This window comes from Saccopteryx bilineata, chromosome 2, assembly GCF_036850765.1.
Source record: "Saccopteryx bilineata isolate mSacBil1 chromosome 2, mSacBil1_pri_phased_curated, whole genome shotgun sequence".
Lineage (NCBI taxonomy): Eukaryota > Metazoa > Chordata > Mammalia > Chiroptera > Emballonuridae > Saccopteryx > Saccopteryx bilineata.
In genome coordinates this window covers 257287210-257307304 of record NC_089491.1, presented here as the reverse complement: position 1 = coordinate 257307304, position 20095 = coordinate 257287210, and the positions used below count along the sequence as shown (strand labels likewise).

Genomic DNA, 20095 nt, shown 5'->3' with positions numbered 1-20095 from the left:
CTCCCGCATGCGCCCGACCGGGATCCACCCGGCATGCCCACCAGGGGCGATGCTCTGTCCACCAGGGGGCGATGCTCTGCCACTCTGGGGCGTTGCTCTGCCCCTCTGGGGCGTTGCTCTGCCGCGACCAGAGTTACTCTAGCGCCTGGGGCAGAGGCCAAGGAGCCATCCCCAGCGCCCGGGCCATCTTTGCTCCAATGGAGCCTTGGCTGCGGGAGGGGAAGAAAGAGACAGAGAGGAAGGAGGGGTGGGGTGGAGAAGCAAATGGGTGCTTCTATGTGCCCTGGCCGGGAATTGAACCCGGGTCCCCTGCACGCCAGGCCGACGCTCTACCACTGAGCCAACCGGCTAGGGCCTGATACTTTTTCTGATCAATCTAACATCCTCATGCCCACAATGCCAAGGAACAAATAGTGAAACAGATGGATGAAGGGTATTTTTTGTGCTCTGACTTAAACTCATACCCTTTGCCTGTCTTAACACTTCCAACGCTGTGGACACACTACAGGCTAAATATCTGCTTCAACTACTAAACCATCATTTTATTTTATTTTATTTTATTTTATTTTATTTTATTTTATTTTATTATTTTAAGAAGAGAGAAAAACAAGAACATCAATCTGTTCCTGTATGTGCCCTGTCTGGGGATCGGACCAGTAACCTCTGTGCTTCTGTATAATGCTCTAACCAACGGAGCTTTCTGGCCAGGGCTCATCATTTTATTTTAAATGGAGTATATCTCTCATGAGGAAATTTACCCTTCTTTATAAGAGAGAAAGGTTGGGAGAAGGGAGAGAGATGAGAAGCATCAACTTTTAATTGAGTCACTTTAGTTGTTCCTTGATTGCTTCTCATACATGCCTTGACCTGAGGGCTCCAGCGGAGCCAGTGACCCCTTGCTCAAGCCAGCAACCTTGAACTTCAAGCCAGAGACCTTTTGGCTCAAGCCAGCGACCTTGGATTTTCAAACCTGGGACCTGAGCATCCCAGGTGAACGCTCTATCCACTGTGTCACTGCTGGTTAGGCTATTACTAGGTTTCTTAACAGTGGGGAGATCATATAACAGTAGTACCTAGTTTTTAGTGCAGGATCAAAAAAATCAAGACCTGAAATCATAGATCATAGTTCCTTTTCTAATTTTTCTAGTTTTCCTGTTCCCGTTCTAGTCTTCTCTGAATTAATTACTGCAGTAGCCTCTTAATTGTTCTTATGGTTTCACTTCTCTTTTGCACCCCCCCCTTTTTTTTCTTCTATTTTTCCAAAGTGAGAAGCCGGGGCGGGGGGACTTGAGAGGGAGGCAGACAGACAGACTCCCTCAAGCGCCGGGGATTCACCTGGCATGCCCCCCAGGGGGCAATGCTCGGACTCTCTGGGGTGTTGCTCTGCAGCAATGGGAGCCATTCTAGTGCCTGAGTCAGAGGCCATGGAGCCATCCTCAGTGCCCGGGCCAGCTTTGCTCCAATGGAGCCCTGGCTGCGGAAGAGGAAGAGAGAGACAGAGGGAAAGGAGAGGGGGAAGGGTGGAGAAGCAGATGGGCACTTCTCCTTTGTGCCCTGGCCGGGAATCAAACCCAGGACAGACCTCCACACACCAAGCTGATGCTCTACCACTGAGCCAACTGGCCAGGGACTCCTTTTGCACTTTTTTTTTTCAGGGACAGAGAGGGAATCAGAGAGAGGGATAGAGAGGGACAGACAGGAATGGAGAGAGATGAGAAGCATCAATCATCAGTTTTTCGTTGAGTTGTTCATTGATTGCTTTCTCATATGTGCCTTGACCGGGGGCCTTCAGCAGACTGAGTAACTCCTTGCTGGAGCCAGCGACCTTGGGTCCAAGCTGGTGAGCTTTTTTGCTCAAGCCAGATGAGCCCGTGCTCAAGCTGGCAACCTCGGGTCTCAAACCTGGGTCCTTCCGCATCCCATTCCTACGCTGTATCCACTGCGCCACCGCCTGGTCAGGCTCCTTTTGCACTCTTTAAGTAGCCAGTGTGATCTTTAAAACTGCAAGCCACTCCCATGCCTAAAACTCTTCAATGGACTCCGGTTTACTTAAAATAAAATCTAAACCCCTTACTCTGGCTGACAAGGCCCCCAAACCTCCTCTACAACCTCATCTCCTTCACTCTCCCCCTTGCTCACTTGTTGCCAGCCACTCAGCCTCCTCTGTGGTCCTGAATGAGGCTCTCCTTTTTACTTTAGAGTTTTTGTATTGGTGTTCACTCTGCCTGGGACACCCCATCCTCCCCCAGGTCTGCACATGACTGAACCCTATTGTCACTGAGACTCAGCTCAAACATGGCCTCTTTAGTGAGGCCTTTCTTGGCCTTTCCAAAACAAATCACCTCTCCCCTTCTGTACTCTCTGTCACAACTTCATATGGTTCATAGCACTTACTACTATCTGAAATTAGGTTATTTTATCTCTTTATCTATTGACTATCTCTCCCACAATGTTGTATAGTCCAGAGAAACAGGGACCTTTTCTGTCATGTTCACCACTGTGACTTCAGTGCCTATTACATGAATGAATGGTTTCTCAATTGGTTCCACTGTCATTTACCTATGCTGGGTCACTTATTTGACTCTGTGCCTTAGTTTTTCCAACTTTAAAATGGTAATAATAGCATTTGCCATCTAACTCATTTATAGCATGGAGAGGAAAAATTGTTATCTCTGTCTGCAATTATTACTCCTGAATAATGTAATGCTGTGAAACAAACAGGTGAGTAGGAAGTATTGTAGACACATAATGAAAATGTTAGTTATCTATTATCAGATAAGATTCTGGATTTCTTTTTTAATATATTTTTTATTTTTCAATTATACTTTGTATTCAATATTATTTTGTGTTAGTTTCAGGTGTACAGCATACTGGTTTGACAATAATATACTTTACAAAGTGTTCCCCTGGTATTTCCAGTACCCACCTGGTACTGTACATATTTATTACAATATTATTGACTATATTCCCTATGTTGTACTTGATATTCTTGTGACTGTTCTATAACTATACCAATCTGTACTTCTCAAAAGGATTTCTTTGTTAAAGTAATTTATTTTTCTATTCCCCTTGATGTTTTTAGAAAGTGACAGAGATATACCAGTTCAAATTCAAATACACAAAAGAAGGAACCACTATGGATTTTGACAGGTAATTGTCTAATGAACATGATAAATACATATGATTGAGGTAAACATAAGCCTCTTGGGGCCAGGGATAGGCCTTATACTTCCTTTGTAACTTTCCCAACAATCCTATAAAAAACCCCACTGTTACAAAAGGTATTGTAATAATTGTTAAAATTTCTGATGGGAATATAGGCTTTTTTTGCTTCTTTCATCTTTTTCTCATGGGTGATGTTAGTGGAGTCTAAAGGCAGTTATATTTAGTGATTAAAAGTTCCAATTCCTGCCTGGCCTGTGGTGGCGCAGTGGATAAATCGTCGACCTGGGATGCTGAGGTCGCTGGTTCTAAATCCTGGGCTTGCCCGGTCAAGGCACATATGGGAGTTGATGCTTCCTGCTCGTCCCCACTTTCTCTCTCTCTCTCACTCTCTCTCTCCTCTCTAAAATGAATAAATAAATTAAAAAAAAAGTTCCAATTCCTAAGGCAGAAAGATCCAGCTTGGAATCCCAGCTCTGACTATTACTGGTTATACACATTTGGACAGATTACTCAATCTCCCTAAATATTAGCATTCTCATCTGCATAATGGAGTTAATATCTACTTCATACAGTTGTGATTATTAAGTTATAATGCATATATAAAGATTTACCCATGCCTGGTACATAATAAACACTCAGTAAATGGAACCTAGTGGTGGTTGTAGTCCTTGAAGGCAGCACAGCAGTATAAATTATATAAATGAGGCTGTCTACATGGTATTGATTGAAGAACTCCATAAGGCTCTATCCACTAAACCAAAATTTTTCCATTGCTATGCCATGGTATTGATCCTCTCTGCCCTCAATATAGCCAGACAGAACCTGGGATAGATGAAACCCCTGAACTATTTGTTTATAGACACAATCATTCTCATCTGCTTGCCTTAGTTTGTCATCTAAATATAGTTTTCTTTATGTGTCCCAGAATGGAAAAGACTAGAAAGCACTGTATTTTCCTATCAAGTCTAAAATTCCAAGTTTTAGAATACTAATATGTTAAATAGCAAAGACAAGGACATATGCTTCAGAAGGACCTTAGTGCAGACGGAGATGCTTTATTTTTTATTTTTATTTTTTTAATGTTTTATATTTTTAACCTCTTTTTTGTTTTTTTGTTTTTGTTTTTTTTAATTTATTTTATTTTATTTTACAGAGACACAGAGAGAGAGAGAGTCAGAGAGAGGGATAGACAGGGACAGACAGACAGGAACGGAGAGATGAGAAGCATCAATCATTAGTTTTTCGTTGCGCGTTGCGACACCTTAGTTGTTCATTGATTGCTTTCTCATATGTGCCTTGACCGCGGGCCTTCAGCAGACCGAGTAACCCTTTGTTCGAGCCAGCGACCTTAGGTCCAAGCTGGTGAGCTTTTGCTCAAACCAGATGAGCCCGCGCCCAAGCTAGCGATCTCGGGGTCTCAAACCTGGGTCCTTCTGCATCCCAGTCCGACGCTCTATCCACTGCGCCACCGCCTGGTCAGGCCGGAGATGCTTTATTGAGGAGCAACTTTTATTTTCTTCCCAGGAACATTTGGGTTCATTCTGATAAAGCTAAATATTGCTGATGAGATGGAATAGAAGTGGAGGGGTGGATGATGGTGCAAAGCGCTGGATGACAGAGCACTCCATGTCAGGGGGATGAGTCCCTGAAAGGAATGACTGAAGAGATATGTGGCCTAATTCTCAATTTTCCATACTGTTAGCTTTGTTTCATCATTCACTGCAAGTTTGAAGATTTCTTTCCAAGATTCACTTCCTTAATTATTTTCTCATTTGTTTTTTTTGTTTTGTTTTGTTTTGTTTTGTATTTTTCTGAAGCTGGAAACGGGGATAGACAGACAGACTCCCGCATGCACCCGACCGTGATCCACCCAGCACGCCCAGCAGGGGGCGATGCTCTGCCCACCAGGGGCCGATGCTCTGCCCCTCCAGGGCGTCGCTCTGTTGCGACCAGAGCCACTCTAGCGCCTGGGGCAGAGGCCAAGGAGCCATCCCCAGCGCCCGGGCCTTCTTTGCTCCAATGGAGCCTCGCTGCGGGAGGGGAAGAGAGAGACAGAGAGGAAGGAGAGGGGTAGGGGTGGAGAAGCAGATGGGCTCTTCTCCTATGTGCCCTGGCCGGGAATTGAACCCGGGACTTCTGCACGCCAGGCCGACGCTCTACCACTGAGCCAACCGGCCAGGGCCTAATTATTTTCTCATTTGTAAAACTTACAGTCGGCACTAGGATGTAAAGAGGAAGTAAGTTCTAGGAATGAGAATTAAAATATTAATCATCATTAACTAACATTGTATATCACTTTACAGATTGTTCAGCACTTTTCACACATAGTCGCTTATATAAACAGTTGTCCTTTAGTTTCTAAATATTCAAATGTTAGCACTACTAATGACCAGAGTAATATCTTTTGTTATGGAGGCATATATGTCAAAGAGCAGAGCAGTAAGACAAATGGCCAAATCTTTTAGTTACTAAGAAGGAAAGAAGGTAATATATTACTAATTTCCTAGAAGCCAAAGGTGGACATTTAAATGATCATCATATAAAATTACCTTATCGCCTGACCAGGCAGTGGCACAGTGGATAGAACGTCGGACTGGGATGCGGAAGACCCAGGTTCGAGACCCCAAGGTTGCCAGCTTGAGCGCGAGCTCATCTGGCTTGAGCAAAAAGCTCACCAGCTTGGACCCAAGGTCACTGACTCAAGCAAGGGGTTGCTCGATCTGCTGTAGCCCCATGGTCAAGGGCACATATGAGAAAGCAATCAATGAACAACTAAGGTGTCACAACGAAAAACTGATGATTGATGCTTCTCGTCTCTCTCTGTACCTGTTTGTCTGTTCCTGTCTATCCCTCTCTGACTCTATCTCTGTCCCTGAAAAAAACACACAAAAAAACAACAATCCCTGGGCTTGCCTGGTCAAGGCACAGACGAGAAGCAACCTAAGAACAGCTATAGTGAAGCAACTGCTTCTCATCCCCTTCCCCCTCTGTAAACTCAATAAATAAGATCTTCAAAATAAAATTCAGAAACAACAACAAAAATTACCTTATCACCTCTTCCATGTTTAAGATAATTTCCATTTTTTAAAAAAAATTATTTTTATTTATTTATTCATTTTAGAGGAGGGGGGGGGGAGAGAAGGGGGAGGAGCAGGAAGCTTCAACTCCCATATGTGCCTTGACCAGGCAAGCCCAGGGTTTTGAACCGGCAACCTCAGCATTTCCAGGTCGAGTGAGGCTTTATCCACTACACCACCACAGGTCAGGCAGATAATTTCCATTTTAAAAGGTTGCAAGGACAAAAAAGAAAAGAGAGAATACAAGGAAGTCTTGAATATGATTTTACATGAATATGATGTATACTGAAGGGTCCCTTGAGCTACTTGGTTATATCTGGTTACCTATTTCAAATTATTTAACACGGTAGACAAAACTTAAAGTTGTTTAAAACTGAAACAGAAACAAATGTATTTACTTAATGTTTGTTTTATGAATTTACGCTGCTTTCCATAGTTCGGTTATATAGGATTATTTTTCAGTGATTATTTACTATGTGAAAGGCATTGTGTAAATATTATAATCATACTACTTCCTGGAAACTACTCAAATGTGAGACTACTGGGGAAGAAAATTCTGGAGAAAAATAAAGAGTGTTTAGAGTTAGAAGGAAATTTAATCTAACTTGTTCATTTATTCCTTAATTCAACAAATCTTTATTGTGTACTTACTGTAGCTGGGCATCAGACTTAGACTGTGAAGATAAAATGAATAGCCATTCATAGTCTAGAGGAGGACATACAAACAGTTATAAACAAGGGTGAGGTATGGGATTATCACAGAAGACTTCCTTGATGAAGTGACACATGGGGTGTAGGTATGAAAGGATGAATTTGGGAAAGTCAGGAAGAGAAGTGGGAAAAGCTCAATAAAGCAAAGTCAATTGCATATGGATGAGAAGTAACTAGGTAGTACTTGCAAATGAAGGTGGAAGTGAGGGCATGGCTGATCGTGAAAGGCATTGTACGCACACCAGTCTAGAATTTGATTGAAAGGCAATGGATGTAATAGAAGAATTTTAAGCAAGAAAGTGACATGAGCAGATTTTCCTATTGGGGATATTATTTCAGCAGTGATGTGGAGAATGTTTTTCAGTGTGGACAAGAAAAAAGGAGGAAGACTATCACTGTCATAATCCACATGAGAATAAAGGGAGGATACCTCTGAGAGAAAACGAGATGACAGAAAGGCCCCACAGCTGATGATTGATTTTATACTTGAAGAGGTGTAGAAATGTTTGTAAACTTATCTCACAAAAGAGCTAACTGACCTAGAGTATCTAAGTGATTTGACCAAGGTTATTCAGTGAGTTAGCAGCAGAGCCAGTATTAGTGTCAAGTTTCCTAATTCTAAGTCCATTGTTCTCACTGTTATAGCATGTGGTTATTTGAAAATCGAATTTTAGAAAATCAGGTCATATCTAAAATACCTTAAGGGAACTTGCTATGTAAGAAACCCTTTGTATACACATTGCAAAAAGTACAATCTCTAATTTACATTCTAAAAATCTCAAGAGTGTGTTAATGTTTAATTTTTTAATTTTATTAAAAAGTTTTATTTTTAAAAAAAATATATTGATATTTGTGATATTGTATATGATTGAAAAGTATGCTATTTTCCTGTGTGGTTATAGCACTAATACAAGCTTTGAAAATGGGGTAAACAGTGAAGATATTAAGAAAGCTAGTACTCTCCTGATCCGTAAATTGTATATGCTGATGCAGAACCTTGGACCCCTTCCTAATGATGTTACACTTACTATGAAACTCCACTACTATAATGCAGGTAGGTGGAAACCTCTAGTCAAATCTCTTTTTAAGTGTTGAAGTAATGTTTTATGTAAATAGGAGGATTTTGCAAGCATCAGAAAAAGATGTCTGTTGCTACACATGAAAGATTAATCTGATTTGTTCTGTTAAAACTCAGTTTTCTGTCCTTTTTATTTTTCAGTGACCCCACATGATTATCAGCCCCCTGGGTTTAAAGAAGGGGTGAACTCACACTTCCTGCTGTTTGAGGGGGAGCCTGTAAACCTGCGAGTGGGAATGGTCTCAACTGGCTTTCATAGCATGAAACTAAAAGTTACAACTGAGGCCACCAGAGTGTCCGATTCGGAGAATAATCTTTTTCAGGAGAACAGCACTACTGAGATTGCTCATCAGGGTCTAGACTTTGATGAAGAAGAGGAAAGCAGCAGTCACGTAAGCAATGCTTTAGTAAACCTCTATTGCTTCAGTTCAAAACAGTTGACATTTTTCATTACTATACAGGTCATATCACAGTAACAAGGTCTAGTGGAGCATGCTAGGTATAAGAACTGAAAGAAAACTACTCCCTAACCTTAAGGAGTATTTATTCTAGAAAATTACTGTCTTTAGGAAGAAAATATACTTTGTTAGATAAAATTGTCTATGACTAGGAGGAGAAAAAGACTTTCCAATATACTTTTTTTTTTTATTTTTTTTATTTTTACAGAGGCAGAGATAGACAGGGACAGACAGACAGGAACGGAGAGAGATGAGAAGCATCAATCATCAGTTTCTCGTTGCGCGTTGCGACTTCTTAGTTGTTCATTGATTGCTTTCTCACATGTGCCTTGACCACGGGCCTTCAGCAGACCGAGTAACCCCCTGCTGGAGTCAGCGAACTTGGGTCCAAGCTGGTGAGCTCTTTTGCTCAAGCCATATGAGCCCGCGCTCAAGCTGGCCACCTCGGGGTCTCGAACCTGGGTCCTTCCGCATCCCAGTCCGACGCTCTATCCACTGCGCCACCACCTGGTCAGGCTTTTTATATATATATATATATATATATATATATATATATATATATATATATATATATATAAAATATACCCATAAATTTAAAAAATTTTAGATTTTCTTTTTTTCATTTATAAGTAATAAATTTACTCAGAGTCTGGAGGCATTGCTAGAAATAAATGATAGAGATTTATTCAAGGGTCTTAGAATTTGCAAACTAAAACACAGCTAGGTAAAAACCTAGAAGTGTTCCAAAAAGAAGGGAAAAGTTAAAAGTTGTTATGTCAAAGAGTACATTCTTGAGAATTATCAGTCTCACATTCTTAGCTGTAGGATTGATCCAGAACAGTTATCAGTCAGATGACAGGTAGTTAGGATGTTGAATGCCAGCTGGCCCAGAAGATGGGTGTGCTAGGAGGTCTGGTCACATCTCAGTGGTCTGGATAATGGATTTCAGGAGGATGTATACAGGAGTCCTTTAAGGGATAAGCAGGTGGCCTGGATACGTGAGTCTTTCAGGGGGTAATTAAGAGGTTACCTGGAGGTCCAGAATTATATTCAGGCATTGACGCAGGACTGGAAAGTTGATGTATATCTAGGCATTGACCCAAGACTGGAAAGTTCAAAAGAGTTTAAGTTTCCAGGGTAGTTATAACAAGAATGATGTCTTTCCTCATGTCTCAACTTTCATAATGTTAATAATTTTAGCAGCTTAGTTAAAGTGACTCCATTTCATATATTCCCTGCCTTCACTCTTTCCTCAGTTATTTTTGGGATTAAAAAAATATATTTTAGGTGTTGCCTGACCAGTGGTGGCACAGTGAATACAATGTTGAGGTCCCCAGTTCAAAACCCCGAGATTGCTGGCTTGAGCGTGGGTGTGCCAGTTGAGCGCGGGGTCTCTCGCTTGAGGGCAGGATCATTGATAAGATTTCAAGGTCGCTGGCTTGAGCCCAAGGTCACTGGCTTGAGCAAAGGGTCACTGACTCGGCTTGAACCCCCTACCCTCATCAAGGCATGTATGACAAGCAACCAATGGACAACTAAAATGAAGCAACTATGAATTGATGCTTCTCTCTCTCCTCCCCCCTTCTAAAAATTAATAAAAACTATTCTAGGTGTTTGTTCATATTCACTGGAAGGATAAATAAGTCCTTGATTACTGGGGTAATTAGGTGGGTAGGGGTTGGGGGAAAAAGTATGGATAAAGTAAAATCAGAGTGAAAACAAAATGATAGCGACTCTTGATTATGTGGAAAGAGACAAGCTTTGGGTCCAGGTCTCTAGGGAAAGCCAGGGCACTGGTGTAGGAGCCAGTGGAAACAAACAGACAGGGCTCTGAACCCTTTACCTTCCTACTTCCTCCAGAAGAGGCTTGGAGTTGAGTACTTGCTAGGGCCCCACTATGTTCTGATAAATCTGCACCCTGTTGTCTGGATAATAAAGTCTACTGAATACCAACATTGTATTAAAAAGGTTCTGAGTTAAGCATAAAGAATTTTCAGATGCCTAATAGAAAAAAATGTTTAAAATCTTTTGGGGGACTTTTTAAGATTAGGATGCTAATTTATTTGCAAAACTGTTTTTCACAAGTGGTTGTGCCAATTGATACTCTACCAAAAGTGGAGAATGTCTTACATTCTTGTCAACACTTAATATTATCGGAGTTTATTTTTCTACCTATCTACTGGATGTGAATAATAATATCACATAGTTTTGATTTGCATCTTACTAATTGTTGCTGAGTTTGAGCATCTTTTCATGTGTATTGGCCATTCTGATTTTCTTTTATATAAAATAACTCAAGTCTTTCTTGCATCTATTGGGTTATTTATCTTTTCCTTACTGATTTTAAACATACATTCTGCATAATAATTCTTTTTTACTTATTTATGTCACTATATTTATATTTTAATTTTTCCATTGATTTGAGAGAGAGAAAAGCATCACTTTGTTGTTCCACTTAGTTGGTCCATTTAGTTGAGCACTCATTGGTTGCTTCTCATAAATGTCCTGACTGGGGATCAAACCCATGACCTTTGTGTGCCAGGAAGATACTCTATCCATTGATCTACCTGGCCCAGGGCTGGTTGCTATTGTTTTTTCAAGTTTGTATCTTTCCATTTTCTTTAAGATGCCTTTTGCTAAAAAGAAGTTCTTAATTTTAATGTAGTCAGTTCTATTCCTGTAATATGTACTTTTGGATATTCTTTCAAAATTCTTCTTGCCTGACCAGGCGGTGGCGCAGTGGATAGAGCGTCGGACTGGAATGCAGAGGACCCAGGTTTGAGACCCCAAGGTTGCCAACTTGAGCGCGGGCTCATCGGGTTTGAGCAAGGCTCATCAGCTTGAGCCCAAGGTCGCTGGCTCGAGCAAGGTGTCACTCCTCTGCTGTAGCCCCCCGGTCAAGGCACATATGAGAAATTAATCAATGAACAACTAAGGAACTATAACAAAGAATCAATGTTTCTCATCTCTCTCCCTTCCTGTCTGTTTGTCCCTATCTGTCCTTCTCTCTGACTCTCTCTGTCTCTGCCACAAAAAAATAAAAATAAAAATAAATTTAAAAGCTATAGAAAAAATTCTTCTTTAACTGAGGTCATTCATAATATTCTCATATTTTATTCTAAAAGCTTTTTTATTTTAACATTTATGTTTTTATTCCACATGGAGTTTATTTTTATTTGTGGTGTGAGGTAGACCAGAACTCTTAACATTTTAAAATCCAAGTATAATATATACAGAAAAATGCATACACTATAATGATACAGCTCAATAAATATTTACAAAATGAATACCAGGACTGATGTGAGGGTGAGGCAAACAAGGTGAGAGTAAGTACTTCCTTAAATTTTGCTTCCCTAAGTATCTTGTTTGCCTCATCCTTGTCACAGCCCTGAGGAGAAAGTATATTTCAGCACCTGGACTGAGAAACAAGACCTGGCCAGATACTTCAATATGCCAAAGTTGCAGGTTTGATCCCAGGTCAGGGCACATACAAGAATCAACCAATGAGTGTATAAATGGATGGAATAACAAATTGATGTTTCTTTATCTCTCTTCCTTCTTTTCTCTGTCTCAAATCAATTTATAAAAAAATAAATCAACCAATGAATGCATAAATAAGTGGAACAACAAATCAGTGTTTCTCTCCCTCTTGCTCTCTCTCTAAAATCAATCAGTAAATAAAAAAAATTTTTTAAAGAAACAATACTACCAGCCCCCCCCAACAAAAACCCAGTCTTACTTTATAGTCACTGCTCCTTCTATTAGCTTAGATTAGTTTCCCTTGTCTTTTATTTACAGATGTAGAATCACAGAATGAACCATTTTTTCACTCAAAATTATGTTATCCATAGTTTTGCATATTGGTGTAGGCCATTCTTACTATCTATCTAGTCTTGATGAGCATTTGGGTAATTTCCTGTTTTAGAGAACTATGAACAGTACTTCTCTGAACATTCTGAACATGTTTTTAGTGACATATGTACACATTTCTGGTAGGAATAGAATTGCTAGGAGTAGAATTTCTTGGTCAAAGGATATGTGTACATTTAGCTTTTAATAGATACTACAAAACAATTTTCAAAGTGGTTGTGCCAATTTATACTTCCATCAGCAATATATGAGAGTTGTGGTTGCTCCACATCCTCACCAACCCATGGCATTTTCCATCTTTTTAATTTTAGCCATTCGAGTGGGTGTGTCATTGTGGTTTTAATTTGCATTTCCCTGATGACTAATGAATTGAGCACCTTTTCATAAATGTATTGGCCATTTTGGATTCCCTCTTGTGAACTGTCTTTTTCAGGTTTTTTTCTATTTGGTTCTATTGGATTGTCTTTAATTTGTATTGATTTGTAGCTCTGCCTATTATTCTACATATAGGTCCTTTGTCAGATACATGTATTGTAAATATCTCTTTGACTTTATGAGTTGTCTTTTTATTTTTTAATAATGTGTTGTGATAAAAGACTATTAATTGTATGAGTTTTAGTGCAATTCAACTTATCAATTAATTTAAGTTGTTATTTTAAAATTTTTGTCTGAAGTTTATAGAGATGTACTCTGTTTTTCTTTAAAAAGAGGAACTACTTCAAAAAAGAAGAGATTTTAAAAATTATAAAAAACTTCATGAATAACTTTATATCAAAAATAAATACCTGCCTGACCAGGTGGTGGCGCAGTGGATAGAGCGTCGCACTGGGATGTGGAGGACCCAGGTTCGAGACCCCGAGGTCCCCAGCTTGAGGGCTCATCTGGTTCGAGCAAAAGCTCACCAGCTTGGACCCAAGGTCGCTGGCTTGAACAAGGGGTTACTCATCTGCTGAAGGCCCACGGTCAAGGCGCATATGAGAAGCAATCAATGAACAACTAAGGTGTCACAATGAAAAACTAATGATTGATGCTTCTCATCTCTCTCTGTTCCTGTATGTCTGTCCCTATCTATCCCTCTCTCTGACTCTCTCTGTCCCTGTAAAAAAAAAAAAAAAAAAAAAAAAGATTATAAAACAATATAAATAAATAAATAAATACCTGACTTTCTTTCCACCACCTTCAGGTATTTATATATTTTGGTATTGGTTATTTATGGAGGTCTCATAATTTAAAAAATCTCTTCTGTTTCTGTAGTTATTTCCCTATTTTCAGATCCAGTGCTGTTTACTTGTGCCCCATGTGTTTTTCTTGGTTATACTGGCCAAAATATCAGTAGTTTTTTATTACTCTTTTCAAAGTCATCTTTTGTTTGTGCTGATCACTTCTATTGCTTTTTTTTTTCTATTTCATTTATGTTTGCTTTCATCTTGCCTTCTTCTATTTCTCTGGTTTGGTTTTCTGTCCCTCACTCCAGATTGATCTTTCTATCGATATACATATAGACATATATACATATAGACATATATATCCTGTAACTACTTCAAATTCGACATTCCAAATGGAATTTCAACTTCTGACCAAACAAGCTCTTTTCCCTCCCAGATTTCATATCTTGGTATTGCATTGTCACTTTACCAAACAGCCTGGCCAGGAGTGTTCAACTCCTATTTTCTTAATACTTCTCACATCCTTTTTTTTTTTTTTTTTTTTTTTTTTTTTTTTTTTTTTAATACTTTATTGATTTTACAGAGACAGGAGAGAAAGGGGAGCATGGAATGGGAAGTAACAACTCATAGTTGTTTCAGGCTAGTTGTTCATTGCTTGCTTGCGGTATGTGCCTTGACCAGGGAAGCCCGGAATTTCGAACCGGCAACCTTGGCATTCCAGGCTGAAGGTTTATCCACTGCGCCACCACAGGCCAGGATTCTTACATCCTTTAGGTTACCATTTCTGTCTATTTTGCCTTTGAAATATTTTTCATGTCTGGCCCTATTGTCATTGTGCTGATTCAGGCTGTCATCATTGCTTTCTTGGTGAATGGCAGCTGAGTCTCCTAATGAGTCTCCCTACTGTCAGAGCCTTGTCTCTCTAATCTGTCTTCCAGAGTGACAGAGAGTGAGGGTACTAAAACTATGATGATCATTTTAAAATATTTCAAGTTGATTTATTTTATGTAATTTTAAAGGGTAAAATGTAAGTCAGTAATTGAAAATTAATGAGGAGAGAGGGAAGAGATTGATTTTGGTTCAATGGAAGAAAGAACTATCTCTTTAAAAATTTTAAAGCAATATTAAAATGGCATTCAAGTAATTTAAAAAGCAATGCAAATCTTCCAACTGTCCTATTATCCTGTCAATACTGTTTTCATGTTTATGTTTTATCCCCTCCAGTCCTTTCCCACAGATATACATATTTGTATATAGTTTTAAACATGATATATATGTAAATTTGTTTTATACCTGACATTAATTTTATATATGCCCCACCTTAATCTTCATATTTTTAATTTTTTTTTTTTTTTTTGGCAGAAACAGAGTCAGAGAGAGGGACAGATAAGGACAAACAGACAGGAAAGGAGAGAGATGAGAAACATCAATTCTTCATTGCGGTTCCTTAGTTGTTCATTGATTGATTTCTCATATGTGCCTTGACCAGGGGGCTACAGCAGACCAAGTGACCCCTTGCTCAAGCCAGCGACCTTGGGCTCAAGCTGGTGATCCTTGCTGAAACCCGATGAGCCCACGCTCAAGCTGGCGACCTCAAGGTCTCGAACCTGGGTCCTCCGTGTCCCAGTTTGACCCTCTATCCACTGTGCCACCGCCTGGTCAGACCATATTTTTAATTTTAATGACCTTTGTTTCATTTTAGTTCATTGTGTCACCATTTCTGTATTTTAAAATATTTAAGTTAATTCCTGATTTTGTTGTTATAAATAGTGTTGTAATAAATACCTTTGTATGCATGACAGAATTTTCCTTATTTTCTAAGACATAGTATTGAGAATTAAATTTTCAGAATTTCAGAAAATATCAAGTGTAGCTCTTGAATGAGTATTACCAAATCATTTTCCAGAAGCTTTCAGCGTCTTTACTTCCTCAGAATGGATTTTCTAAAAATGACAATTAATTAATAAATCTGGCTGTCTTGAGAAAGCTGAACTTTTTCTCGGTTGTGTTCAAGTATAGATATATGCTGTGTTCAAGAAAGAGCAGAGATGATTGTCTCCAGGGTGTTACAAGAGAGTATCATGATTTAGGGGGAAGGTTGAACTAGATTGACCTCTGAGATCCCTTCCATGCCAAGATTTTCTGGGATATTTAAAAAAAATTCTAGTAAGAGCATAATGCCCTGTTAGGCACTATGTGAGGAAAATAGACATATAAAATATAGTTTCTGCCTGACCAGGCAGTGGCGCAGTGGATAGAGCATCGGACTGGGATGCAGAGGACCCGGATTCGAGACCTCGAGGTCGCCAGCTTGAGTGCAGGCTCATTTGGTTTGAGCAAAAGCTCACCAGCTTGAACCCAAGGTCGCTGGCTCCAGCAAGGGGTTACTCAGTCTGCTGAAGGCTTTCGGTCAAGGCACGTATGAGAAAGCAATCAACGAACAACTAAGGTGTTGCAACGTGCAACGAAAAACTAATGATTGATACTTCTCATCTCTCTCCGTTCCTGTCTGTCTGTCCCTGTCTATCCCTCTCTCTGACTCACTCTCTGTTTCTGTAAAAAATAAATAAATTAAAAATAAAATAAAATATAGTTTCTGGCCTGGCCAGGTACCTCCATTGGTTGGAGTACCATCCTGATATGGCAAGGTTGTGGGTTCAGTCCCTGGTCAAGACACATACAAGGATCAACTAATGAATGCATAAATAAGTGGAACAAAGAATTGTTTTTCTCTCTCTCTCCCTTCCTCTCACTCTAAAGTAAATAAATAAATATGCTGAGATAAATTAAAGAAGATCACAATAAATGCAAAAAATTACCATGTTCAGCAATTAAAAGACTTGATTAAAATATCACTTCTCCCCATGTTGATCTATACAGTCAATACAATCCCAGTCAAAATTCCACAGTCCTCTTTTTAGAAATTGATAAGCTGATTTTAAAATTTAAGTAGAAATGGCCCTGGCCGGTTGGCTCAGCGGTAGAGCGTTGGCCTAGCGTGCGGAGGACCCGGGTTCGATTCCCGGCCAGGGCACACAGGAGAAGCGCCCATTTGCTTCTCCACCCCTCCGCCGCGCTTTCCTCTCTGTCTCTCTCTTCCCCTCCCGCAGCCAAGGCTCCATTGGAGCAAGGATGGCCCGGGCGCTGGGGATGGCTCTGTGGCCTCTGCCTCAGGCGCTAGAGTGGCTCTGGTCGCAACATGGCGACGCCCAGGATGGGCAGAGCATCGCCCCCTGGTGGGCAGAGCGTCGCCCCTGGTGGGCGTGCCGGGTGGATCCCGGTCGGGTGCATGCGGGAGTCTGTCTGACTGTCTCTCCCCGTTTCCAGCTTCAGAAAAATGGAAAAAAAAAAAAAATTTAAGTAGAAATGTAAATGGCCCTGGCCAGTTGGTTCAGTGAATAGAGCATCCACCTGGCGTGTGGACGTCCTGGGTTTGATCCCCAGTCTGCTTCTCTTTCCCTTCTCTCTCTTTTCCCCTCTCACAGCCAGTAGCTTGAATGGTTTGAGCTTCAGCCTTGGACACTGAGGATAGCTCAGTTGGTCCCACCGTCAGCCTCAGACACTGAAGATAGCTCAGTTGACTCAAGCATCAGCACCAGTCTGGGGTTGCCAGGTGGGTCCCAAACGGCCCATATGGGAGTCTTTCTATCTCCACTCCTCTCACTTACCAAAAGAAGAAGAGGAAGAAAAAGAAGAAGAACAACAACGACAACAACAACAACAACAACTCAGAGCAATAAAATCTTTATTTTTATTTTTGTTTTTATTTTTGAGAAAGAGAGAGAGAAGCATCAACTCATTGCTCCACTTTAGTTGTGCTTCCATTGATTGCTTCTCATACATACCTGGGGAGCTTGGGATCGAGCTGGCAACCTCAGGGCTCCAGGCTGATGCTCTGTCCACTGTGCCACCACTGGTCAAGCAAGAAGTAATATTATTAATATTGAGAAAATATATGTACTATACTTTTTTGGTAAATAAAGGTAAAATAAAATAAGCCACCTAAGAGCTTCCCAATATATAATTTAATGTGGGTTATGTCAATGACTTGTACTTATATATTTTTAAATTTAATTTATTAGAATGACACTGGTTAACAAAATTATACAGGTTTCAGGTACACAATTTTACAACACATCATCTGTACACTTATTGTGTGTTCACCACCCCAAGTTATATTTTTATAACTATATAATTCTATACAGAAATGCATTATAGGCCCTGGCCGGTTGGCTCAGTGGTAGAGCGTTGGCCTGGCGTGCGGGAGTCCCGGGTTCGATTCCCGGCCAGGGCACACAGGAGAAGCGCCCATCTGCTTCTCCACCCCTCCCCCTCTCCTTCCTCTCTGTCTCTTTCTTCCCCTCCCGTAGCAAGGCTCCATTGGAGCAAAGTTTGCCCGGGCGCTGAGGATGGCTCTGTGGCCTCTGCCTCAGGCACTAGAATGGCTCTGATTGCGGCAAAGCGACGCCCCAGATGGGCAGAGCATTGCCCCTAGTGGGCATGCCGGGTGGATCCCGGTCGGGCGCATGCGGGAGTCTGTCTGACTGCCTCCCCGTTTCCAACTTAAGAAAAATACAAAAAAAAAAAAAAAAAAAAAAAGAAATGCATTATAAAGTAAGCCATGATTGCTTTTCCTTTCTTGTAATATGTTTTTGTTTTACCTGTGGTTAGTAATTGTTTTCATTTCTTTAGTTTTCTCTATACTTATTCCTAATTCAACTTTAACTTTTTTGCTACTTATCTAAACTTGAACTGTTCAAAAAGGTATTCACTAACCACATGTGGCTATTAACATTTATATTAATTTTAATAAAATAAAATGATAAGTTTAGTTTCTCAGTCACTGGCCACTTTTCAAGTGCCCTCACTAGTGACTACTATATTGGACAGTGCAGATATAGAACATTTCCATCGTCACAGAAAGACCTAATGGAAAGTGCTGGTCTAAATCTGCTGTCAGATATTCAGAAGTAATATCTCATCCTCACTGAGAAACTTCTGAAGCTTTTCACCTTTGACCAAATGTGGATGATTGCTCTCTCTGCCTGATGCCTGCCTCTCATCCTGGAATCTCCCTTCACCAATTTTCAGGGAATCCTTTGCCTCTCATTGTATTGTTAGATCTCCTATTTTTTTTTTTAATAAATTTTTATTAATGTTAATGGGATGACATTAATATTTCAGGGTACATATATTCAAAGAAAACATGTCTAGGTTATCTTGTCATTAAATTATGTTGCATACCCCTCACCCAGAGTCAGATTGTCCTCCGTCACCCTCTGTCTAGTTTTCTCTGTGCCCCTCCCCCTCCCCCTAACTCTCTCCCTCCCTCCCTCCTGCGTCCTCCCTCCCCCCACCCCTGGTAACTACCACTCTCTTGTCCATGTCTCTTAGTCTCGTTTTTATATTCCACCAATGTATGGAATCATGTAGTTCTTGTTTTTTTCTGATTTACTTATTTCACTCCGTATGATGTTATCAAGATCCCACCATTTTGCTGTAAATGATCTGATGTCATCATTTCTTATGGCTGAGTAGTATTCTATAGTGTATATGTGCCACATCTTCTTTATCCAGTCTTCTATTGAAGGGCTTTTTGGTTGTTTCCATGTCTTGGCCACTGTGAACAGTGCTGCAATGAACATAGGGCTACATGTGTCTTTACGTATCAATGATTCTGAGGTTTTGGGATATATACCCAGTAGAGGGATTGCTGGGTCATAAGGTAGTTCTATTTGCAGTTTTTTGAGGAACCACCATACTTTCCTCCATAATGGTTGTACTACTTTACATTCCCACCAACAGTGTATGAGGGTTCCTTTTTCTCCGCAGCCTCTCCAACACTTGCTATTACCCGTCTTGTTGATAATAGCTAATCTAACAGGGGTGAGGTGGTATCTCATTGTAGTTTTGATTTGCATTTCTCTAATAACTAATGAAGCTGAGCATCTTTTCATATATCTGTTGGCCATTTGTATTTCTTCCTGGGAGAAGTGTCTGTTCATGTCCTCTTCCCATTTTTTTATTGGATTGTTTGTTTGTTTGTTGTTGAGTTTTATGAGTTCTTTGTAAATTTTGGATATTAGGCCCTTATCTGAGCTATTGTTTGAAAATATCAGTTCCCATTTAGTTGGCTGTCTGTTTATTTTGGTATCGGTTTCTCTTGCTGAGCAAAAACTTTTTATTCTGATGTAGTCCCATTCATTTATCTTTGCCTTCACTTCTCTTGCCATTGGAGTCAAGTTCATAAAATGTTCTTTAAAACCCAGGTCCATGAGTTTAGTACCTATGTCTTCTTCTATGTACTTTATTGTTTCAGATCTTATATTTAGGTCTTTGATCCATTTTGAATTAATTTTAGTACACGGGGACAGGCTGTAGTCGAGTTTCATTCTTTTGCATGTGGCTTTCCAGTTTTCCCAACACCATTTGTTGAAGAGGCTTTCTTTTCTCCATTTTGCGTTGTTGGCCCCCTTATCAAAGATTATTTGACCATATATATGTGGTTTTATTTCTGGGCTTTCTATTCTGTTCCATTGGTCTGAGTGTCTATTTTTTTGCCAATACCAT

General features: G+C 40.2%; 1 protein-coding gene across 4 annotated transcripts in view; it reads left to right on the top strand.

Moving 5' to 3' along the window:
- Window positions 1–20095, top strand: part of HORMAD2 (HORMA domain containing 2) — a 95240-nt gene that overhangs the window by 39019 nt on the left and 36126 nt on the right. For all 4 annotated transcript variants that reach the window (XM_066255035.1, XM_066255033.1, XM_066255032.1 and 1 more), the window contains 3 exons: window positions 3083–3150; window positions 7856–8007; window positions 8173–8423. In XM_066255035.1, coding sequence (XP_066111132.1) covers window positions 3083–3150; window positions 7856–8007; window positions 8173–8423 — 471 coding nt within the window. The remainder of the gene's footprint in view (window positions 1–3082; window positions 3151–7855; window positions 8008–8172; window positions 8424–20095) is intronic.